The sequence below is a fragment of the Salvelinus fontinalis genome, chromosome 35 (genome assembly GCF_029448725.1).
Source record: "Salvelinus fontinalis isolate EN_2023a chromosome 35, ASM2944872v1, whole genome shotgun sequence".
Classification (NCBI taxonomy): Eukaryota; Metazoa; Chordata; class Actinopteri; order Salmoniformes; family Salmonidae; genus Salvelinus; species Salvelinus fontinalis.
Window position 1 is genome coordinate 11,452,316 of NC_074699.1, and position 26,109 is coordinate 11,478,424.

At 41.0% G+C, this 26,109-nt stretch overlaps 1 protein-coding gene across 4 annotated transcripts in view; it reads right to left on the reverse strand.

The window, feature by feature from the left end:
* The window catches only part of LOC129834322 (cadherin-8-like), a 111,437-nt gene that overhangs the window by 57,689 nt on the left and 27,639 nt on the right, over positions 1–26,109 (reverse strand). For all 4 annotated transcript variants that reach the window (XM_055899203.1, XM_055899202.1, XM_055899199.1 and 1 more), the window contains exon 3: positions 11,328–11,622. In XM_055899203.1, the coding sequence (XP_055755178.1) occupies positions 11,328–11,622 (295 nt within the window). The remainder of the gene's footprint in view (positions 1–11,327; positions 11,623–26,109) is intronic.

Genomic DNA, 26,109 nt, shown 5'->3' on the forward strand with positions numbered 1-26,109 from the left:
TACAAGATCGTTGAGTCCAAAGGGTTAACATGATTCCCGGAGGAATCTGAAAGGTAAGACCAAAAGCACTGTACGTGACTTGGGACTCAATGCATCAGTAAGGCATACCGAGTATTCCTACTCCCTCCTGACGAGCAATCCATCATTGGGAACACACAGAAGCTTGTGGTCACTTACACTATGTCTCTATAAAATACGCACGCACACGCACGCACACACACATCAGATGGATATCACATAGAAGAAGAGAGCAAATACAATGGCTAGGGCATCCAAAACTCCAAGTCATCTCCTGCTTTGTTTATCCTCCTTGAAGTGAGTTGAAATTTTAAAGGGCCATCTCTGCACTGTGTTGCAGAGCAGTTTTAGCCAATTACCCAGAAGCCCTGAAGTGACATAGTCAACCTGTTCACTGACTGGTGCTGCATTGACTACTGTGGACACCAGCCTATGACTGTGGAGAAACCACAGACTGGTTAAATCCATACTCCGGTGTAAGGAACAATGCAACTGTCAATATTTCACTAACAGTGAAACCAGAATAAGGTACCGTGTTGAAACAAAACAAGCCAAACACCAACACGAGCAGAGAGGTGAAGAAAAACACTCCTCAAAGAATAATCATCATCTACAGAACATATAACAGGCTGAGTGCTGTTTAATGGGTTCCACACACAGGTTAGAGAAGTGTTGGAGAAAGCATGAGCAGAGGAGTGTAACAGAGCATTGGCTTTGGTTAATGGGACAGGCATCTGTGAGGATCACAAAGGCTCCACATACAGGAGATTTACCACTTGATCTCACGTTCTTATCTGTTTCTTTTTCAAATGACCTTGCTGCATGGACTTTTATGCCTTCCCTTTATTCTCTGCTGTGATTGGATGGGCCTCTTTGCTCAAGTCTCTGCCACCTTGATGAATGTTTTTCCCTCCCATTTATGTGTCTGTGTGCAATTCCCGCCACCAGCAATGCCACATGAATCTTCTGCTGGGCCCCTTCGGGAAATGTTAGCATAGCAGTGACACTCTCACGCACTAAAAAAGCCTCATCCCTGTGTGTGTAATGAAGTGATACTCAGAAAGCTTTTTTACTTTTGTGTGTGTTCTCCACTAAGGAGATGCATACTTAAGTTACTGTGGGTAGAATCATGGACCTTTTTATTCTCTAGTAAGTATTTACTTGGTGTACTGCCTTTAGTAATTTTAAAATGCCTTTTAAAATAACTTAGAAAGATAATGTATTGTTTTTTTCTCCACAGGATGCAATCAGTGCTTTTCATTTGGGAGAGCACGGTTGGGTACCTGCGGGGACCAAACAACTATGGTTTGTACCTCTGACAATTAATAATGCAGACAGAGAAAGATGGGAGGGCATAGGATCCTGCACTCATTGCTGAGTACTCTACAATCACCAAGAGCAAGAAAAACACGGGCATAGACAACTGTTCCCCCAACGCACCGTCTCACACTCTACAGTCCTTCAAACACACACACAGGAAATAGTTTGGGGGTGAAAACAAGCAAAATATAGTGAGAGAGATACACAGAGATAGTGGGGAAGAGAGGCAGGGAGTAAAAAGAGGGAGGCTTGCAGAGCAAAAGCGAGAAGGAGAGCGCTAGAGAAAAAGCCTCAACGCATCATTACATATCTGCAGCTCTCCTCCCTCATAATTAATGGATGGAGAAAGATTTTGAACTGAAGAATGTATGTGAGAAAGCAACCTGGCATCCTATCAGATATGAATAAGCGTTGTCAATGCTGGGGTGCGAATTAGAACACTTCAGCATTCAGAAAACACTCCCCGCCTCGCACTGTGCTCATTTACAGACCTCCCACCCATCATGCAACCTTTGGGTTTCCCTGTTCACTTCCAATCAATTCATAATGGGGTTGGAAGGTATCCAGATTTTTATACCGTCATACCGTTTCTGCACTATACACTACACCATAAGGTATTACCTAATGTGCACACAAGGGGCACTACAAAAAATATACAAAAAATAAACAATTTAGTTAACAGGAATCTTGATCCAGTAGGGCAGTGGTTCCCAAAATGTTTATACTCCTGTACCCCTTCAAACGTTCAACCTCCAGCTGCGTACCCCCTCTAGCACCAGGGTCAGCGCACTCTCAAATGTTGTTTTGTGCCATCATTGTAAGCCTGCCACACACACTATACGATACATTTATTAAAATTAAGAATGAGTTTGCGTTTTTGTCACAACCCGGCTCGTGGGAAGTGACAAAGAGCTCTTAAAGGACCAGGGCACAAATATGAATATAATAACAATCAATAATTTTGCTCTTTATTTAGCCATCTTACATATAAAACCTTATTTGTTCATCAAAAATGGTGAATAACTCACCACAGGTTAATGAGAAGGGTGTGCTTAAAATGATGCACATAACTGCAATGTTGGGTTGTATTGGAGAGAGTCTCAGTCTTAAATCATTTCCCACACAGTTTGTGCCTGTATTTAGTTTTCATGCTCGTGAGGGCAGAGAATTCACTCTCACATAGGTACGTGCTTGCAAAGGGCATCAGTGTCTCAACAGCGCGATTTGCCAAGGCAGGATACTCTGAGCGCAGCCCTATCCAGAAATCTGGCAGTGGCTTCTGATTAAATTCAATTTTCACAGAACTGCTTGATGCAATTTCAATGAGGCTCTCTTGTTCAGATATCAGTAAGTGGACTGGAGGCAGGGCATGAAAGGGATAACAAATCCAGTTGTTTGTGTCATGCGTTTCGGGAAAGTACCCTGCGCAATTGTGCACCCAGCTCACTCAGGTGCTTCGTATGTCACATTTTACATTGTCTGTAAGCTTAAGTTCATTTGCACATAACAAATCATACAATGATGGAAAGACCTGTGTGTTGTCCTTGTTAATGCAGACAGAGAAGAGCTCCAACTTCTTAATCATAGCCTCAATTTTATCCCGCACATTGAATATAGTTGCGGAGAGTCCCTGTAATCCTAGATTCAGATCATTCAGGTGAGAAAAAACATCACCCAGATAGGCCAGTCATGTGAGAAACACGTCATCATGTAAGCAGTCAGACAGGTGAAAATTATGGTCAGTAAAGAAAACTTTAAGCTCGTCTCTCAATTAAGGAAGACATTCTCTTCTGCAAACCACTGGAAACCAGGACAACATGAGAGGATTTTTTATAAGTACTGGACAGCTTTGTGACATCAAATGGACTTTGGTGGTCAATATGTGTTGGTATCTGTACTGATGGCGCAAAAGCCATGACAGGGAGACATAGTCGAGTGGTAACCCACGTGCAAGCAGTTGCTCCCGACGCCACTTTGGTACACTGCAGCATCCACCGAGAGGCTCGTTTTGGATACTACAGTGAAAATGGTTAACTTTGTTAAAGCAAGGCACCTGAACTCTTGTATATTTTCTGCATTATGCAATGATATGGGCAGCGACCATGTAACGCTTTAACAACATACAGAAGTGCACTGGTTATCAAGGGGCAAAGTATTGACACATTTTGTTTTCTTCTTCGGGATCGGTGTCCCTGCCACGGGACTGTTGAGCTAACATAGGCTAATGCGATTAGCATGAGGTTGTAAGTAACAAGAATATTTTCCAGGACATAGACATATCTGATATTGGCAGAAAGCTTAAATTCTTGTTAAGCTAACTGCACTGTCCAATTTACAGTAGCTATTACAGTGAAATAATACCATGCTATTGTGTAAGGAGAGTGCACAGTTTTGAACATGAAAAGTTATTAATAACAAATTAGACACATTTGGGCAGTCATGATACAAAATTTGAACATAAATGCAATGGTTCATTGGATCAGTCTAAAACGTTGCACATACACTGTTGCCATCTAGTGGCCAAAATATATTGCATCTGGCTGGAATAATACATTATTGGTTTTCTCTTGCATTTCAAAGATGATGGTACAAAAAATACAAAAGAACGGTTGTTTTTTTATTTGTATTATCTTTTACCAGATCTATTGTGTTATGTTCTCCTACATTCCTTTTACATTTCCATAAACTTCAAAGTGTTTCCTTTGAAATGGTACCAAGAATATGCATATCCTTGCTTCAGGGCTTGAGTTACAGGCAGTTAGGTTTTGGTATGTCATTTTAGGCGAAAATTAAAGAAAAGGGGCGAATCCTTAATTGACCCCTCATAAACGTAACGGACATTCACCAGGAGCTGTTCCAGGCCCGCCATATCTGTTGACTCATCCAGCTGTAACGCATAGAATTCACTGGCTTGTATGCGAAGCTGTAATAGTTTCAAAACATATCCTGCCATGTCACTGATGCATCATGAAACAGTGCAGATGTTGTTCTGCTGGTAGTAGCAGAACTACCAGTAGAGCTGGTACGTGTCTCTATAGACGCGGGCTTTACTTTTTTAAACCATTTATCAATTTTCGAGCAAACGGAATGAGCAGCAGCTACGTTTGGCTACATACTGACCGTTAGCGGAATTCCCGCGAGAGTAACGATTAATGTGATTGGATGTTAATCATTTGACTAGGCTACCTGTATTTGACATTGTGTTGTTATTTCACTGAACACTAAATGGTTTAATTTTATTTTGGGCAGTGAAACGAGGATACTCAGATGAGAAAAAAACATCACCCAAATGTATAGCCCTGTTGAAAAATCTAAATGGACTCTTTGAAAATGTGAAACACATTTTTATTTGGCGTACCCCCGACGCATTACGCGTACCAAAGTTTGGGAATATCCGCAGTAGGGGATGTCTCTGCTGTAACCAAGAACCTTGATCTTGAAATACAGCCACTAGCTAGCAAGTTAGCAAACCAAATGCATAGCTGGAGCCCTGAGCTGGATATAATTTAGCTGGAAATGATTTATCTTAGATTTCTTATATACTTAACTTAAAGTTTGATTCAATGGCTTTCTCTCAAAATTTAAACATATATACGGTTTTAAATCATACCAACAGGATTTCAAAATTCCCCGGCCGGTGTACGGTACAAACGGTATATCACCCAAGCCTAATTCATAATATACTTTATAAACTTTGCTCATGTAAAACTGCAATCTTGCATAGTCATCTATTCCATGCAAATGTCTATAATGTTAATTAACACATCAATATATATATATATATGTTAGGAAGGTGACATGAGCACCTCACTGTGTTTTTACATGTGAGAACTGAACTACGCTTGCCACCTAAATTAAGTCTGTAAAAAGCTAGGCAACATAAAGTGTAACACCCTGATCTGTTTCACCTGTCTTTGTGTTGTCTCCACCCCCCTCCAGGTGTCGCCCATCTTCCCCATTATCCCCAGTGGATTTATACCTGAGTTCTCTGTCTGTTGTCAATTTGTTTTGCTTGTCAAGCATACCAGCGGTTTTCCCCTTGCTGCTGTCTTTTTCTAGTTCCTGTTTTGACCATTCTGCCTGCCCTGATCAGGATACTGACCTCTGCTTGCCCTCGTCCTGTCGTTTTGCCTGCCCCCTGTTCTAGTAATCAACTTGTGTTACTTCGACACTGTCTGCATTTGGATCTTCTCCTGAAACGTGATATAAAGGTAATATCAATGTAAATCGTATGTTGGCAGCTATACACTGGGCCTTTTATTAGGCTTGTAGTACCACATATAGGATGTTCCACTCTCAGGATGCTCTCCATCCCTCCCGTCTCCATCACGAAAGGGATAATGTCAGTGTCCAGCATTGTACTGATTACCCTGTCAAAGGGGATCAGTCGCATCACTCCAGCCGACACAATGCTGCCCAGACCCATTAGCACTGGCCTTGGGTGTTTATGTACCTTTCTCTCACCACAAGAGCTGCCCGGACAAAAACACACTTCAGCTCATTCATTTCCCTCTCTTTTATCACGTTGTCTCTTATCTCTTAATTTTTGTGGGCTTCATGGCCGCCACGAAAAGGGTGACTTTTGAAAAGAGCCAGTCGGGGGTTTTGTCCTTCGTTTCATTGAGCTCTTTACCATTCATCCGCAGAGCCAATCTTATGCAGAACATATTGAAGGGCATCATTACCTGGGAGCCTGTAGTTTTTGTTCTCTCTTCAAGGAAGACCAAGCTGAGGTATTAGAGAGGGAGAGTTCAGGCTCAGCCACATAGGGAGCAGGACAAATGACAGGCACCAGCAACTTTTGAACTGCAGGGTACAATTGTGTTAATGCACAGCTAGGTATGTTAGGTGTGCCACAGAGTGCATGCTACATAGAAAGCCTACATACTGTATTCTACAAAGAATAAATGCCTCAGGAGGCTTTGAAGGACCAGCGACTGATCATATTACATGCATAATTCAGAGTTACGCCGGATAATAAATAACATGTGATGAATAAGTAATGTGTGAGTCAGTGTGTGTGTGTGTGTGCGTGCGTGTGCACTTTCATTATTTTGGTACAACCCGACAGATGATTCAGCTAGGTGATTGATTAAATTGAATGATGGCAGAACCAGTCCAGACATGCCTGTTGTCTCTGCATATTCACACTGTTTGTCTGACAAAACAACAAATTCCCAAAACTTGAAATTGTTTTCCATCATCCAACAAGCCATATCAAAAGGCTGTATCGAAATATGAATATAGATTTGTATATAAGCATAGGCACCCATATAGAGAGAGAAAGGGCGAGAGAGAGAGGACACTCCAAATGCAGAATGAGGTGAAATAGAAGGAGCAAGTTATTTACAGCTAGGCCCAGCTTGTCTGTGAAGTCTCCTCTGCCTTGGACTCCTGTCCTATCCCTATTTAGCAGCACCGAAAGGGCTGGCTGGGCTGAGAGTCACACCAGGTTCACAGGCCTGACCCCTGCCTCAGCTGAGGCCATTGGCCTTCTACAGCACCGTGCTTGGCTTGCACGGCAGATGTGACTCTGCTATGGCCCAGCTGCACACAGTGTTAAAGGCCCACAACCCCCTGCCTCCCTGCCCATCTGCCAGAACCTAGAGTCCTGAATCGGAGAGGCGAGTCACACCAAACAGAAGCTCTCCGCCAACGTTCTCCACCAAGTTGTTACGGTTGAAGACCATGGTCTAAATGAATGTTTTCAAAGGTAAGACGATGACCCTCAACTTTAGCTACAATGTTCCCTTTGCCACTGCTCCAAAGCCACGGTTTTGTTCAGAATAGACGGCAAGATCAGCGTTAAATTACAAAGACCATATGCTCGATGAAATCAAGGAAGTCAAATGTATTGCACATCTGGCCTAAATGGAGCGTGGAATGGTATCCAAATAGTCCAGCTGTCCTGATACGAATCTGATACCTGTAATGTGTTGAAGTATTGTGTGTAAGATCATCTCACAGGTGACTAATGTGGCCCATATCTGAGTTCACCTGCGCCCCTTTGCTTTTGTCACTTGTGACCCGATGCCTCTCGTCACATGCTTTGATGTAAAAACGTGTTACGTTTCACTCGGTACATGTTTAATTTATGAAGGTGTGCTAATATTAAAATGAGGGGTCTAATGTGCGCATACTGTATGATTGTGCGCCCAATGTAAGTCTGCATGTAGCCCTCATTTCCATATGTCTCTCCTTGATCAAGTCAAAATCAATGATGACAACTCTTTACTTATTTCCCAAGCTGCCATCATTGATCAGTGAATAATCAGAAATATCATTAGAGCCACAGACCGTGCCTGTTAGTCCTGTTACCGATGTTTATAATAACTCTCAAAATGCAAATGAACTCCAGGTAATCTATTAATGTCACTTCAATTTTATGTCTGCGCTCCAATTTAGCAGATCCTGACACGTTTGCACGCCTGGTGCTTCTGTACACAGGCTCATTTTACAGGGGGTTGAGAGCGGCCGCGCTGCGAGGAGAGGAGGGCTGAGGAGCGACATGCCATCTGTCTCTCCACCAGTTTTATTAATCGCCTTGATAATGAAGCAGGCTCAGGCAAGGCTCCCGAGGCCTCACGTTGGAGTTTGAGATGGCAAAAAAACTTTCCAAGTTTATTTCTCTGTGTAGCAATTATTGTCATTCACACCCTTTCTTTGGTAGAGAGGAGGGTCGGGCGACCTGATTCTAATTACCTGAATAGTCACTTTAAGCAGATTCTCTAATTTAAACTACATCACAATCCCCTTGTTAGCAACAGAAGGCAGGGAGCTCTATAATTCCAGCATATGGTTGGAGGACCTAGTGGGGGAATTTGCTTGCTTGTCTTGGCCTTAAAGTCAAAGACCCCATTAACAAGAAAACGGATCCAATAATCCAATGAGATTTGTCCAATCCGTGCAAATGATACATAATTCCCCTTGTGAGAAGCCCTATACCATTAAGTAAAAAACTCATTTAGAATTTAAGACAAATTTAAATATATAAATATTTTGAATATAGATACAGCATTTTCAGCTGTCCAGTATCAAGAAATTAATGGATGAGTATAGTGTATTAAATGTTAATATATAAAAACATAAAACCTTTAACAGGATATTTTGTGCTTGTTTGATTGTTTATTTGCCCACACTCAAAGGTTGATATGAAGATGTACGAAATATTACTATGACATACACCCCAATAACATCCCGTTTGAGATAATGTTGAAGACATCCAATCAGGTGAAAAAAATCTATCATAAAAAATATTTGTTTAATGCTCTAATGTCCTCTTAGAATGAGATCATTAAGTGTTACAGTCAGGGAATGAGATCAGCGTAAGATAAGAGGAAAATCTCCTGTAGGTTGAATGCACATCACCAAGGAAGTAAGTAAAATAAATGTCATGACATGTACTCTGCACTCTTTTGTCTTCAATGGAGAATGTTTATAAGGGCACAAGGTGAGACCCAAATGCAGACACAGGAGGCAGATGGTTGAGCTCCGATATTTATTACATCAAAAAGGGGTAGGCGAAAGACAGGTCGGGGACAGGCGAGAGTTCATAAACCAGGTCAGAGTCCAGACAGTACCAGGGGATAGGCAGGCTCGAGGTCAGGACAGGCAGGGGTTCAGTGAACATGTCCGAGTCCAAACAGTACAAAGAGATAGGCAGGCTCAAGGTCAGAACAGGCAAGGGGCAAAACCAGGAGGGCTAAGAAAAAACAGAAACTTGGAAAAATAGGAGCTAGAAGAAACGCTGGTTGACTTAGCAAAACAAGACAAACTGGCACAGAGAGACAGGAAACACGGGGATAAATACACTGGGGACTAATGGGGAAAACAGGAGACACCTGGGGGTGGGTGGAGACAAATCACCAAGACAGGTGAAACAGATCAGGGCTTGACAATGTCAGTACACCAATAACAAAACCAAAACTATAAAAATGGCTTTATTTAATTTGTTATTCAATAAATTACATAACATGAAGTGAACATAGCCACGTTTCTTATCCAGCTCACCTTCAGAAAGAACAAGGCATTCTCAGGCATGTTCTATTAACCTTTGTGCTCACCTGCACACTGGAAACATGAAGGCCTTACAAGCACATGTCACATATATTTTTCTCTAGCGGTAACTGCCTGCCAAGGTAGTGATGACACACTGAGGCATTGTCTAGCCTGTGTTTCAATGTGTACTATGAGAGGCATGTCAGCCCAAACATTTTAAAAGCTAACCTTTGTTTGTTAAAGCTCCATATAACAGCTTACGGTTTTTGAATTTACTTCAAGCCCTTTTCAATAGTTTTGAGTTACATGTTTTTGTCAGAAATCCAACAGTCTCTATGTTCATAAGAGTTTATTTTCCTCTGTTTTCGCAGTAGACTTTATTGGAATTTTAAAGCACAATTAGAAAATAGAGTAGGAGTGAGTTCTGTATAAAATCTTATTTTAGTGTGATAGAAATCCAAAATTCAAAAGGCACTCGCACATCTGAGCAATCTTATTTGCAGGTGCATGGCAACAATTGAACAAGATGAAGGAGAAAGGAAACCGCACACTGCTCCTGATAGTATCAGTGATATTTAAAAAGCTTACGTATCGGCCTCACGGCCTTCGTCAGAGCTTTGTGAATTTTTTAAAATGTGCACCCTTAGTGTGACAGAAATGAAACACAAATGATTTATGAATATGAAACGGGAGATGAAAAAAGACGCAATGTTTGTTTGTGTCTTTATGTCCAGAGCTTTTGATTCTGTTCATAACGCCACAACACAGAAAAACTTAACAAGACAAAAACAAGTCCTTTCAAAAACCCTTTCAAGCTAACGAGAGAACATTGGTGAATGTTTAATTAATCAGCAGTGACAAAGCAACAATCACAAAAGCCACCAACTTCCATTTTTATATTGCATTCCCTTTGGCAAATCCCAGTTTCTGCAGTCAACTAGCACTTTGCTTTTCACCCCACTACTAACGATTCCCATTCACTTCACTGTCAAAACCCTTGGATAAATACAATGAGCGTTTCAATTGAGAACAACACACTAAGAGAAAACTGCTGGTGTTGGTGGCTGCAATATGTGTTTGCAGTCATAGTAAAATCATATCTGACTTATGTCAGCATCATGATAGGGAACAACAGTACCCAACAAATAACCACACCACTATATGCCTCTTTCTGAAGGCAGCATGTCAAAAAGGTGAAGAGATTCATCCTGCTCTCCCACTTGTTTCTGATTTTCTACAAAATACTCAGTTAGGTAACCATTCCAAGGTCAGTATTGAGACCCTTGAAATATATGAGCCGATTCATTTTCAGGTACTGCTAACTTTGTGTGCTATATTTGAAATGTGTGATCAGGCACTGCTAATTTGAATGCTTGGCTGAAATAAATATATGAATAAATGAATATATTAACATACAGTTACATACAAAAGGTTTTGTAGTGGTTATATACAATATTGTTAAGGAATATGTCAAACATTGTGTTGAAAGCATATATGGTATCCCCTTGCAGGAATTGTTACTACTCAACACTGAGGACCATATATAATATTAGGGGCAGCAGGTAGCCTGGTGGTTAGAGCGTTGGACTAGTAACCGAAAGGTTGCAAGATCGAATCCCCGAGCTGACAAAGTAAAAAATCTGTCGTTCTACCCCTGAACGAGGCAGTTCAGGGGTAGACTGTTACACTGTTACTACGCTGTCATTGAAAGTAAGAATGTGTTCTTAACTGACTCCCCTATTTAAATGAAGTTAAAATAATAATATGACAACAAGGAATTCATGATGGTAACATTGTAATTCAAAAGTCAGGCAAAAATCTGTTCTAAGTTTGTATTACAATGATGACCAATGTTATCAAAACAGAAATGTGGGTATTACATATCACAATAGTTACCCAATTACACATAAATAAAGATTATATTTTCAAATGATGTAGAGATGAGTTTGTACGCCTGCAGAAAGAGAAGTGAAGGCCTTCACTTGACTTACCCACTTGAGACATCTCTGGGACAGAGGCCCGGTAGGGGCCTTCAACGAACTGTGGCGGATTGTCGTTGATATCCTGCACTTTTATGATGAACTCCGAGGGCGGTTCCAGGGGTTGATCGGTGTCTCTGTCAGTGACTTGTGCTGTAAGCGTGTACTCTGCCTTCTCCTCTCTGTCCAGTCTCTTCATGGCGTGAATATCTCCTGTAATCTCGTTGATGGCAAAGATGGTACCCGCCCCCTCGCCAGCCAGGACATACTTTATTGGTGTGCTGCCAACATCCAAATCTGTGTGTAGCTGGAAAAAAAGGAATGAATTGGTAAGCGTCACAATTTATTCTTATATCACTGGCATAATCTTTTAAGTTAATTGATAAGAGTTTTATGAATGTTGAAAACAAATGTTGGCGCGACTGGGGTAGTCAGAAACGATTTTTCATACATATTAATAATTGAAGCCCACTGAGAACAAAGCTTATGGTGAACTGATACACTATAGAAAGTTGGTCGTGTCTACCTTATTATCTTATCATGAAACACAGTATACAAATAGTAATGCCAGTACACATTAGTGCGAATAACACTCTATGACCAGAGATTCGTTTTCTTTCTAAACAACCTCAAACACTTTCATTACCTATAAATCAGTGGTGTAATGTACTGAAGGAAAAATACTTTAAAGTACTACTTAAGACATTTTTGGGGGTATCTGTACTTTACATTACTACTTATATTATTGACAACTTTTAGTTTTACTCCACTATGTTCCTAAAGAAAATATGTACTTTTTACTCCCTACATTTTATCTGACACCCAAAAGTACTATTTACATTTTGAATGCTTAGCAGGACAGGAAAAGTGTCTAATTCATACAATTACCAAGAGAACATCTCTGGCCATCCCTAATGCATCTGATCTGGCAGACTCATTAAACACAAATGCAGTGTTGGAGTGTGCCCCTGGCTATCCATACATTCATAAAACAAGAAAATCTTGCCGTCTGGTTTGATTAACATTTACTTTAACTTTTGATACGTAAGTATATTTTAGAAGTTACATTTACTTTTGATACCTAAGTATATTTAAAACCAAATAGTATTAGTAATAGTAGTATTTTACTGGGTGACTTTCACTTTTACTTGAGTCATTTTCTATTAAGGTATCTTTACTTTTACTCAAGTATGAGTCTTGAGTACTTTTTCCATCACTGCCTATGTATAGAGTCACCTGTCAAGGTCTTTGACACTGCCGTCTGGCAAGCGAGCACACATTGTGTGAACATTAGTGGATTCAAGTACAGACGACCCTTTTCATGTTTAAAACGACTAAAGAGATTCATAGGGAATAAGATGATAAGAGAAATGGAGCTCCAAGGTAAGAGACAGTTGGAGTTTTTTTTTTCTTCAAATGAGAAGCGGATATGGCTGGTTTTATTCTATCCATATATTAGGAACTTGATCCCAAAGGTAAGTAACTAAGGATTGCAGGGGGGGATGGGATCTTAAAGTAGAACATTTGCAAATTGGACAATGTTCAGCATCGGTCTGAAACATGGCCAGAAGAGGTCCTCTTTCTAATTTGTATTTTTGTAAAGATCTTGCACCAGAACATTCTATTCAGCAACTTCCATTTCATTTTCTGCCCTGAAATTTGCCAGAGGTATTCCTTTGAGACCATGTTTGGGGACAGAGTAACAAGGTAAAATGTGTGTACAGAAATCCAGACCTCTATAAAGCCTCCACGATTGTTTTATAAACCCGTTTTATGCATATACTGTCTCAAAGGTGCTGTTCACAGACACTGACAAAGCATATTCGCTTAAATTGTCACACCTTGCACTTTTGTTTTCCTAATTGTGCCATCATTTCACATGAAAGATGTGGCTCATTAACACAACAGCTTCACAACATTCCACACACTACGAAACCCCTTAAATGAGCCCAAATTAATGTATGTCAGTTTACTTGGAGGCTTTCTCTCTCACTCTCTGTGTGTGTGTGTGTGTGGGTGGGTGGGTGGGTGAGTGGGTGTGTTAAAATACAAAGCTGGCAAAGAAAAATCATACACGGTACGAAGTCTTCTTAGTATAATTGTATCAATTATTCTAATAATGGAACAAAAATAAATATCAACCCCCCATCATAGTAATACATGTATGTACAGTAAACTGTGAGAAACCCATTCTCACCAGAATGTTACTAGATACAGTGCATACTGTCCAGTGTAAATGGTACCTCTTTCCCTCTCATAGGATGATCTTTACACCACAATGCACAGGTGATCATCAGAGAGCAGAACTAAAGAAACGGGGCCGACAAGGCTGTCTATCATTATCCAAGTTAGCAAGGCAACAAAACTTAACCGGCAAACAATGACATTCTGGGAACACTTTTAACCTTAACCGTTTTGTGTTCATTAAAACTGTTCTGTACACATTCGCAATTGCAACAATAACGTTATATGGTACAGACACTCAACCACGCAAGCCCTCAAACTGCACTTTGAGTTTAAAAAAAAGTTTAAACCAAAAAATGTATTTAAAAAAAGACTACGTCTGCACTAAATAAGCATAAGTAGATTAACGAGTGGAAAAATAACCCAATAGCAATGTCACAACCGCAGCCTTGCATGATAATGAAAACTGCTCACATATCCGGACTTCCCATCATGCATCTATGTATCTATGTTTATTAGAAACCCATCTGCATGTAAGAACTCAGACATGCTTATTGGCCTGCGTTATAGTTCACTGCTTCATTATGAATCCCAATGCACAATGAGGGGAATCGGACCCCCTTCCCACTGTACCCTCAATCACTGCCACATGGGGCTGCTTTTACTGTCAAGCTCAGGAGAAAACATGTCACTCCATACTCAAGATGAGCTTTCATAGCAGTCGGTGGAACAATAGTGCATTCTAATGAGGAATATTTCATTCCCCTCGGCCTCAGGCTCCACACTTAAGTGTAGCGTTAAGCCCTACATGGCGAATTAATGATTTTGCTCCTTGTCAGGGCAAGTGGTGGAGAGGGCATGTGCTGCTCCTCTCTGCAGGGTGAGGGAGTGTGAGGGAGAGGGGGCCCTGTCACCCTGTAAGGCTGGGTGTCAGCTGGCGTCTAGCATGTCAGAGCAGTTCCCCATCTGAATCTCATCGCAAGGCTCAATTAGCCAGGGTTTCTTTGTGCAGTTCGCCCTGGAAGCTTAAATCCTTATATGCTAATTTGTGTGGTGAAATTCATCCTAAAATACTTGCTTTTTACATCCTAAGAAATTTGGATGTGGGCTATCTGTGTGTGGTTAATAAACTGATATGCAAATCAACATATGAGCAAGTATGATCAGACTGAAACCCTGTTTACAACTGGTAAAATAATGAGAATGACTATTTCCTATACACTCTTATTTGATTAGATCACGATCAGGTAAAGGGTCAGATATGATGTCCACATTTGTCACAGTAACAATTTCTCACTGTATGAGGTCACAGTTGCCATCATAGGGGATGTAGTACTAAAAACATGGCATCATATACAGTACCAGTCAAAAGATTGGACACCACTCATTCAAGGGTTTTTCTTGATTTTTACCATTTTATACATTGTAGAATAATACTGAAGACATCAAACAAATCAAAACATATTTTAGATTTTAGATTCTTCAAAGTAGCCACCCTTTGCCTTGATGACAGCATTGAACACTCTTGGCATTCTCTCAACCAGATTCATGAGGTAGTCACCTGTAATGTATTTAAATTTAAAGTTAATTTGTGGAATATGTTTCCTTCTTAACTACTCTTGTGTAGGGGGCAGCATTCGGAATTTTGGATGAAAAGCATGCCCAAATTAAACTGCAAGCTACTCATCCCCAGAAGATAAGATATGCATATTATTAGTAGATTTGGATAGAAAACACTGACGTTTCTTAAACTGTTTGAATCATGTCTGTGTGTATAACAGAACTTATTTAGCAGGCGAAACCCAGAGGACAAACCATTCAGATATTTTTCTTTTGAGGTCACTGTCTTTTAAATGTGTTTTCATTGGGAAACCAGATTTCTAAGGGACCTTCTTGCAGTTCCTACTGCTTTCATTGGATGTCAACAGTCTTTAGAAATTGGTTGAGGTTATTCCTTTGTGTAATGAAGAAGTACGGCCATCTTGAAGGAGGGTCACTCGAAGTGTCCTGTTTGTTAGAAGCGCGTGACCAGAAAGCTAGCTACAGTTGGTTTTAATCCTGTATTGAACACAGATCATCCCGTCTTCAATTTAATTCATTATTTACGTAACAAAATACCTAAAGTTGTATTACAAAAGTAGTTTGACATTTTTTGGCAAAGTTTACAGGTAACCTTTGAGATATTTTGTAGTCACGTTTCACAAGTTGGAACCGGTGTTTTTCTGGATCAAACGCGCCAAATAGATGGACATTTTGGATATATATTGACGGAATTAATCGAACAAAAGGACCATTTGTGATGTTTATGGGACATATTGGAGTGCCAACAACAGAAGGTCGTCAAAGGTAAGGCATGAATAATATTTTTATTTCTGCGTTTTGTATTGCGCCTGCAGGGTTGAAGTATGCTTCTCTCTCTCTTTGTTTACAATGGTGCTATCCTCAGATAATAGCATTGTTTGCTTTCGCCAAAAAGCCTATTTGAATTCTGACATGTTGGCTGGATACACAACCAGTGTAGCTTTAATTTGGTATCGTTCATGTGTGATTTAATGAACGTTTGATGATTTATAGTATATATGATTTATAGTAATTTTTATAGTAATTAATTTGAATTTGGCGCTCTGCATTTTCTCTGGCTTTTTGCCAAGTGAGACAGAGCGTCCCACCTAAACTCAGATTTTTGGATATAAATATGAACTTTACCGAACAAAACATACATGTATTGTGTAACATGAGGTCATATGAGTGTCATCTGATGAAGATCATCAAAGGTTAGTGATTAATTTTATCTCTATTTCTGCTTTTTGTTACTCCTCTCTTAGGCTGGCAAAATGGCTGTCTTTTTCTGTGACTTGGCTCAAACCTAACATAATCGTTTGGTGTGCTTTCGTCGTAAAACCTTTTTGAAATCGGACACTTTGGCTAGATTTACAACAAGTGTATCTTTAAAATGGTGTAAAATACTTGTATGGTTGAGGAATTTAAATTATGGGATTTCTGTTGTTTTGAATTTGGCGCCCTGCAGTTTCACTGGCTGTTGACGAGGTGGGACGCTACCGTCCCACATTCACAAGTGAGGTTAATGCATTTGAGCCAATCAGTTGTGTTGTGACAAAGTAGGAGTGGTATACCCAAATCACTGAATCTGGAGACTCATATCTCCCTCTCTAACTTTAAGCACCAGCTGTCAGAGCAGCTCACAGATCACTACACCTGTACATAGCCCATCTGTAAACAGCCCATCCAAGTACCTCATCCCCATACTGTATTTAATTGTTGCTCCTTTGCACCCCAGTATCTCTACTTGCACATGCATCTTCTGCACATCTATCACTCCAGTGTTTAATTGCTAAATTGTAAATTTTCCGCCACTATGGCCTATTTATTGCCTTACCTCCTTTATCTTACCTCATTTTCACACACTGTATACAGATTTTCTCTATTGTGTTATTGACTGCATGTTTGTTTATCCCATGTGTAACTCTGTGTTGTTGTTTGTGTCGCACTGCTTTGCTTTATCTTGGCCAGGTCGCAGTTGTAAACTTGTTCTCAACTGGCCTACCTGGTTAAATAAAGGTGAAATAAATAAAAATAAAATACATAAGATATCCCTATTGGGTAAAAGACCAAGTACATATTATGGCAAGAGCAGCTCAAATAAACAAATAGAAACGACAGTCCAACATTACTTTAAGACATGAAGGTCAGTCAATCCAGAAAATGTCAAGAACTTTGAAAGTTTATTCAAGTGCCGTCGCAAAAAACATCAAGTGCTATGGTGAAACTGGCTCTCATGAGGACCGCCACAGCAAAGGAAGACCCAGAGTTACCTCTGCTGCAGAGGATAAGTTAATCAGTTTAACTGCACCTCAGATTGCAGCCCAAATAAATGCTTCACAGAGTTCAAGTAACAGACACATCTCAACATCAACTGTTCAGAGGAGACGGCGTGAAACAGGCCTTCATGGTTGAATTGCTGCACAGAAACCACCACTAAAGGACACCATTAATATGAAGAGACTTGTTTGGGCAAAGAAATACGAGCAATGGACATTAGACTGGTGGAAATCTGATGAGTTTAAATTTGAGATTTTTGGTTGATCTCCGCATGTGTGGTTCCCACCGTGAAGCACGGAGGAAGAGGTGAGATGGTGTGGGGTGCTTTGCTGGTGACACCATCAGTGATTTATTTAGAATTCAAGGCACACTCAACCAGCATGGCTACCACAGCATTCTGCAGTGATACGCCATCCCATCTGCTTTGCGCTTAGTTGGAATATCATTTGTTTTTAAACAGGACAAAGACCCAAAACACACCTCAAGGCTGTGTAAGGGCTATTTGACCAAGGAGAGTGATGGAGTGCTGCATCAGATGACTTGGCCTCCACAATCACTCAACCTCAACCCAATTGAGATGGATTGGGATGAGTTAGACCGCGGAGTGAAGGAAAAGCAGCCAACAAGTGCTCAGCATATGTGGGAACTCCTTCAAGACAGTTGGAAAAGCATTCCTCATGATGCTAGTTGAGAGAATGCCAAGAGTGTGCAAAGCTGTCATCAGGGCATTGGGTTGCTGCTTTGAAGAATCTAAAATATTAAATATAATTCGATTTGTTTAACACTTCTGTGGTTACTACATGATTCCATATGTGTTATTTCATAGTTTTAATGTCTTCACTATTATTCTACAATACAGAAAATAGTAAAAAAGAAAGAAAGAAAAAACATTGAATAAGTAGGTGTTTCCAAACTTTTGACTGGTACTGTATATATAAAGTATATTCCACTTTACCTTAAGGCTACACTAAGGAATTACTTACTGTAGTTACTTGATTCTGAGCAAGAAGTCTACCAATTTAAACAGACATTTTTTCATTAGGAAGATTTAATTTGTTAATTACACCTACATGAATAATCTGTAATTCTAAATATTGCAATAACATTTGAATATAAGGAACAGATGGCTCGATGCATGATATATGATACACTTAGCTATTCTTGGGGACAATTTTCCCTGCAGTCCATCCCATGAAAGTACCATTTTAATCAAATCTGCCAAAAATGTCCTCAGTGAGAACCACACTACTCCGCCAATGAGAGTTACAATAATTAAAGTCAGATCCACTGTCTTGAATGGTGCAACCTCTCAATGCAGAACCCTATTGAGGAGGAGAAGAGGAAGAAATGGCGGCCATTGTGTTATTGTTGGGCCAGACTATTGCTTCTCAAGATTAATTCAAAGGCAAAAGGATCACAGAGCAAATGACTTGGCTACCTTTAGTCTAAGAGGCCAATGCAATTAGATGTACTCATCCATGAAAATATGTTGTTTGTGTGTGTGTGTGTGTGTGTGTGTGTGTGTGTGTGTGTGTGTGTGTGTGTGTGTGTGTGTGTGTGTGTGTGTGTGTGTGTGTGTGTGTGTGTGTGTGTGTGTGTGTGTGTGTGTGTGTGTGTGTGTGTGTGTGTGTGTGTGTGTGTGTGTGTGTGTGTGTGTGTGGTGTGAGGAGGGTGTAGTGTGAGTGTGCGTGTGCGTCCGTGCGTCCGTGTGTGTGTGTGGTGTGAGGAGGGTGTAGTGTGAGTGTGTGTGTGCGTGTGCGTCCGTGTGTGTGCGTCCGTGTGTTTGTGTGTGTGTGCGCATGCGTGCGTGCGTGCGTGAGGAGTTTGTAGTGTGTGTGTGTGTGTGTGAGAGGAGGGTGGATTTCAGGCTGACTGCCTGCTGAGAGAAACCTGGAAATGGAAAATGATTTTGCAATACACTTTAAAGGCCTTACACGCTACAGTGAGGGAATAACCTTTGGAATGTAAGAAACTATCCCTATTGAGTCATTCCCACTGTTCATTTAATTTGTTACAATTTCCCAACCTGAGCCAATCAATCTGCTACTGACGTCTTCACAAGTGTGCTATAAAAATATTTAACTATAAAGTAAAGTCAATGCACTTGACACAATAAGTATATTGATCCATTGTATAGCCATTCCATATGCATTCTCTGAGATCCTGTGAAACAAGGTCTTAGCCCAGGCAGAAACCTCTGCATTATGTAGAGTGCAGAGACAAAGGAGCCGTAGCAGTAAAAATTCATTAGGAGATGGATGCTGTGCGGTCTGTTAAACGGGGGTAGGTTTTTAGCTTTAGCCTCCTCCACAGTATGATTAGCCTACCTATGCGCCTAAATATACACACCACAGGCTGGGGGAGAAGCCAGAACAAAACAACAATAATCAAGGAGCAAATTGTTTTATTTTTTTCACGCAGGTGACCTACTCAAATCAGAATGAGATTGATTTCGCAAGGTACAGATGGAACCTGTCGCAAGTGTAATTTGATGCATCATTTCGTTATGATGGATTGTTATTGTTGTCCAGATGGCGCTGCTTGGGTTTCTAACTCATATTTCAACAATCTTTTGTTTTTTAATTATTGAACAACTGAATGAATTAGTTAGAAGATGGGCACCTCGTTCTCCAGTACAACATGCAATGTGATCTTGTAAATGACACCACTGCAAGCAACACATTGTTCAGGGTTAAGTGTCCTAAAACATGTACACATCCACACACCAGTGTTCTTGAATATTGGACCGTTAACTTGAATACTTTTCAAATTCTTGCATGTCTCAAGCCATTTCCCCAACCGTCGCCACGTCGGTTAGGACTGTTGGGGAGGTGCACGGTGTCTAAGCGAATGGTGGTCGCAAAGTCAGACGGATATGTCACACTGGACCACAGGGCAAAGCGCAGCTTTGGATTCTGAATTGCCCTTTAGACAATGGAGCTGCTGTTCTTCCTGTTGGACTGTGGAGTAGAAACGTAGCTGTGGCCTACTCTAATTTACAGAGTATTATACAGGATTTTTTGTAGCTTTTTCACCAAACATGGTCAACAATTAAACACATATTATTACGTGTGTCTATTAAACACAAAAACTATGTTTTAAATGCTCTTCCAAGATTTCCCAGCACATAGCTTTGACCTACTACAGTAGCTATGTTGGTCTACTTTACTTCAAAGAATGTGTAGGCAGGTTGCTTACGATTCAAACGTTCTCAAACAGCCTATCGAACAGCCTATCAACCTATTGACGTGACTATAGGCTAATGATACATTTATCAAAATAATAATTTGAGTAAAACCATAGACTTTTATTCCCGGATAAGTTTATCCGGTACACTTCTATGGGACTTTACCCCCATGTTCTGTACAATGAGTCATGACATACATTACAAACCACTAAGAGAGACATGAGGTGCAACAACCTTTATTTAGGGCTCCCTCCCACGGAAAAAAGAGTCAGACCATTGCGGCTGCAGACGCCCACCTGTGCAACATTTCAATAACAGAAGAATAGACTTTGAGTCCTTGACCAGGCGTCATGGAGAACTTCAGTTAGAGTTTTCTCTGTAGGAATACATTGTAAGTATGTCCTACTGAAAAAAAGTGGTCACAAGTGCACTAAAACATGTATCTGTACCCTGTGGCAAGCAGGAATATTAAACTAAGTAGACAATGCAGCAATAAACTGTCACGTTCCTGACCTGTTTTCTGTTATTTTTGTATGTGTTTAGTTGGTCAGGACGTGAGTTGGGGTGGGCATTCTATGTTTTGTGTTTCTATGTTTAGGTCGTTTGTAATTAGCCTTATATGGTTCTCAATCAGGGACAGGTGTTTGACGTTTTCCTCTGATTGAGAACCATATAAAGGTAGGCTGTTCACACTGTTTGTTTGTGGGTGGTTGTCTCCTGTGTCCGTATATGTTACCACACGGGACTGTATCGTTTGTTTGTAGTCTATACCTGTTCGTGCGTTCTTCGTTATATGTAAGTTCACATGTTTTAGGTCAGTCTACGTTCGTTTGTTATTTTGTAGTTTGTTGAAGTGTTTTCGGTTTTCGTCATTTCTTTAATAAACTTTATTATGTCAAATTATCACGTTGCGCTTTGGTCCAATCCCTACTCCTCCTCTTCATCCGAAGAGGAGGACGACCGTTACATAAACACACAGCAACACCTTCATTTTATATAGAAACATGTCTTGCATGTCTCTCCATTGGGATATTTCATGTACAGGTATCAGAGAGAAATGTATCTGCAGGCATGTAATACATCTACTGTACAAACATTGCTGTTATTGGTTAGATTTATATTCCCCCCTCCCTTAAGAAGCTTAGCTTTTCGATTGTCATTAGATATGCAAATAACAGCGTCATTTTTATGTTCTTAGATTAACAAAAGGAAAGGATGCATTGCTGTAGCAGAAAGCGGTGCTCGTCACAGCAGCAGCTGGCAGCTCCCTTCAGATAGCTAGGGGACAGAAAAGGTCCCTCAATTAGGCGGCACCGTCAACGCAGATAGTCTAGTTGAACGTGGAATTACACAAACCTGTGTTTGAAGACGTCACATCGCTTCCGAGTGGACGGCAGCTACAAGCTGAAGCCCGGTCTGTGTGAGTCATGCTTGTGTGCATGTGTTTCACACTGCTGCGAAAAAGGAACCATTGACTAGGGAGAGAAACATCACCATACCCTCCCACAGACAGCAGTCATGCTGTTTTTTCTTTTTTTTTTGAGAAACTCAGCTATCTAAGTACATTATCGTTATAGCTCTGAGACACAGTTCAGGACCTATCCAAAATTACATAACTTTATCCCATTGCAAAACGCCTGACCTTTTACATCACACTGCACCACTCAAAATAATGCAGCAAAATAACAGACAATGTCCTGAACATTCATATAAAGTGCTCCCATTTTAGTCCAGCACTTCACTCTAGATCATTTCAACTAAATATTGTTATATGCTACAGGAAGAGAGTAATTTCTTCCTCCCTACGGTGCCGAAGAACGTAGAAATTGCTTCGTGTAACTCATCTCCCTAGCTACCTCACTTCATTTTAAAGTTATCTGCTTTTCTCTCCCCATCAAATCTGGGAAATATCTTAGTCTGTTTAAAAGGTTACCCAAGAAAAAATAAGAAAACGGGTTAGGTCTTTGGGGTATTGTAAATGTAAAAACGAGCAGGTAAATTAGGAGTTATTTTTATAACTAGTTACTGTCAGGGATGGTGTCCTCAGTTCTTCTAATGTGCAGATGACAGCTGGTAAATAGGAAAAAGTCAAGCCTTTTGTTTAAATTCAGTTCCACAGTGGAAGAGACAGGAGTCAAAACTGACTTTTTGAATTGTTCGTGTGTCTTTTTGTCTTTCTCTTTCTCTCTCTCTCTCTCTCTCTCTCTTTCTGGAATTGCACATAAGGTAATGTCAACAGAGATTTCACGGCACACTGCTGGTACATCAGCCAGGCTCAGGTTCCCCTTACCTGTGATTTACATCAGAGCTGAGCCACAAAGGGATTTTCCATGCCACTGACAGGACAACATTCCAGGGCTCAGGAGTTACGCACCCGAACAATGCTATTCGGCCACACGGCATAGAGCTGCTTTTACCACCAAGAGAGACAGTCTACATGACTGCATTTAATCATTTTATTTACTACAGTATTAAATAACTTAGATATGATATGCTGAAAGTACCCTATGAAACAGAGCTTGTCTCGTAATGTTATCTTGGGAAAAAGTACAGTACAGTACATTTCAGAAGATACATGCATTACCGTATTACCTATTCATGGAAATACATTACATCACCAAAAGTATGTGGACACCCCTTCAAATGAGTGGATTTGGCTATTTCAGCCACACTCGTTGCTGACATGTGTATAAAATAGAACACACAGCCATAGACTAACATTGGCAGTAGAATGGCCCATACTGAAGAGCTCAGAGACTTTAAACGTGGCACCGTCATAGGATTCCACCTTTCCAACATGTCAGTTCGTCAAATTTGTGCCCTGCTAGATCTGCCCCGGTCAACTGTAAGTGCTGTTATTGTGAAGTGGAAATGTCTAGGAGCAACAACGGCTCAGCCACGAAGTAGTAGGTCACACAAGCTCACAGAACGGGACCATCGAGTGCTGAAGCACGTAGTGTGTAAAAATCGTCTGTCCTCGGTTGCAACACTCGTTACCAAGTTCCAAACTGCCTTTGGAAGCAAAGTCAGCACAATAACTGTTCGTAGGGAGTTTCATGAAATGGGTTTCCATGGCCGAGCAGAAGCCTCAGCCTCAGAAGCACAAGCCTCAGATCACCATGCGCAATGCCAAGCGTCGGCTGGAGTGGTGTAAAGCTAGCCGCCATCGGACTCTGGAGCAGTGGAAACGCGTTCTCGAGAGTGATGAATCATGCTTCACTACGGGTTTGGCGGATGCCAGGAGAATGCTACCTGCCCCAATGCATAATGCCAACTGTAAAGTTTGGTGGAGGAGGAATAATGGTCTGGGGCTATTTTTCAGGGTTCGGGCTAGGCCCCTTAGTTCCAGTGAAATGCTCTAGCAAGATTTTCCAGCATATAGCTTTGCCTACTACAGTTACTATGTTGGTCTACTGTACTTCAAACAATGTCTATGCAGGTTGCTTAGGATTCAGACCTTCTAAAAAAGCCTATCAACCTATCGACGTGACAATAGGCTAATGATACATTTACCAGAATAATAATTCGAGTAAAATTAAAGAATGTTATTCTAGGATAAATTTATCCGGTACACTTCTAGGGGACTTTACCCCCATGTTCTGTACAATGAGTCATGACATACATTACAAACCACTAAGAGAGACATGAGGTGCAACAACCTTTATTTAGGGCTCCCTCCCACGGAAAAAAAGAGTCAGACCATTGCGACTGCAGACGCCCACCTGTGCAACCTCTCAATAAATAACAAAAGGATAGACTTGGGTTTGGCGGATGCCAGGAGAACGCTACCTTCCCCAATGCATAGTGCCAGCTGTAAAGTTTGGTGGAGGAGGAATAAGGGTCTGTGAAGGGAAATCTTGACACTACAGCATACAATGACATTCTAGACGATTCTGTGCTTCCAACGTTGTGGCAACAGTTTGGGGAAGGCCCTTTCCTGTTTCAACATGACAATGCCCCCATGCACAAAGCGAGGTCCATGCAGAAATGGTTTGTCGAGATCGGTGTGGAAGAACTTGACTGGCTTGCACAGACCCCTGACCTAAACCCAATCGAACACCTTTGGGATGAATCGGAACAGCGACTGCGTTCCAGGCCTAATCGCCCAACATCAATGCCGACCTCACTAATGCTCTTGTGGCTGAATGGAAGCAAGTCCCCGCAGCAATGTTCCAACATCTCGTGGAAAACCTTCCCAGAAGAGTGGAGGCTGTTACAGCAGCAAAGAGGGGGGACCAACTCTATATTAATGCCCATGATTTTGGAATGAGATGTTCGACGAGGAGATGTTCACATACGTTTGGCTATGTAGTGTATATTTTACTCCACTATGGAATCGGTGTAGTTACTTGAAAGCAGCAGTCTTGTGCAGAGAAAACGTGTCAGAAAGCATGCCATAAGTCGTCCTAATCATATAAGAGAGCAGACCAATAGCCTACTGGAAGATACTGAAACAAATAGAGTCCTTCCTGGAATGATGGCTATAACCGGAAGGGGGAGGGGGTTGTCTCTGTATGAGTGCCCCTCCCTATTACCCCTGACTGGGAGATGGATTCTGGCTGTCACACCTGCCTGACTCTGTTCCTACCAGATGCGGAAGGGTCACAGGGAAAACACCCAAACACTCATCAATCTCACCATTGTCCAATGCTCCTCTGGCTTCTATAACAGGTTCTAATATCCATTAAGTCGCTCCAAAAATGCTTATATGCACAGAAATGGGGTGATGAAATCTACTGACCTGTAATACCTGTGCGGGAGGGTAAAAAACAAATACGGAGTTGTATATTGAGGGAGAGATAAGAAGAGTTACATGCCATATCTTGATACATTTAGAGCAAATAAATGGAGATATGGAGATACTTCTTCCAAGACGTTTTAAATCAAGAAACGATCAATTCCAAGTATTTTAGGTCAAAAACCAGCTCTTATTTGGGGCCTGTGTGGTCATAATCGACGAAGAACAGCGTTTCCTTGTGCGATGTGTAATTTGTCTAACATTGTTACTGCTGTAAAAAGGCTCTGCAACAATAAAACATGAAAATATTGCATTTTTCCCTCTCCCCAACCTTCAGTTCCCTCTCTTCCTTTTTAATTCTCTCAACTCCTGGCTCTCCTGGGGTTGAGAATAATGTACACAAGCACAACAGCAGAATTGAGAAGTGCTCGTGTTGTTTGCGCCTGGTGAAAGAAATCATCACAGCATGCATTTTTTCCCACACAGACTTAATTGCAGAGAATCAGAAAGTTGGAGAATTCCCCCAGTATGCAGATCCTCTTTGATGCTGTCACTCACACTGTGGAGCTTTTGATTAGCCATTGTTCAAAACAGCCTGTTCATGACCATGCACGGTTACCAGGCGCCCGCCATTAAACTAACTTACAGTAACTTCATGCCTTCTCTAACTGGGGCACCAGCTAGACCTCAAACAGCTTGTTATTGGAGGGATCACAACGTACTACTTCTATTCAAGGGGCAACGCTGGTAGAAAGAAAACCAGCAAACAAACAGGGATAATTCAGTCACAAATGGTAAACCAATAGGTTTCTGGTGCCTACATGAGGCATAGCTTTAATACATGA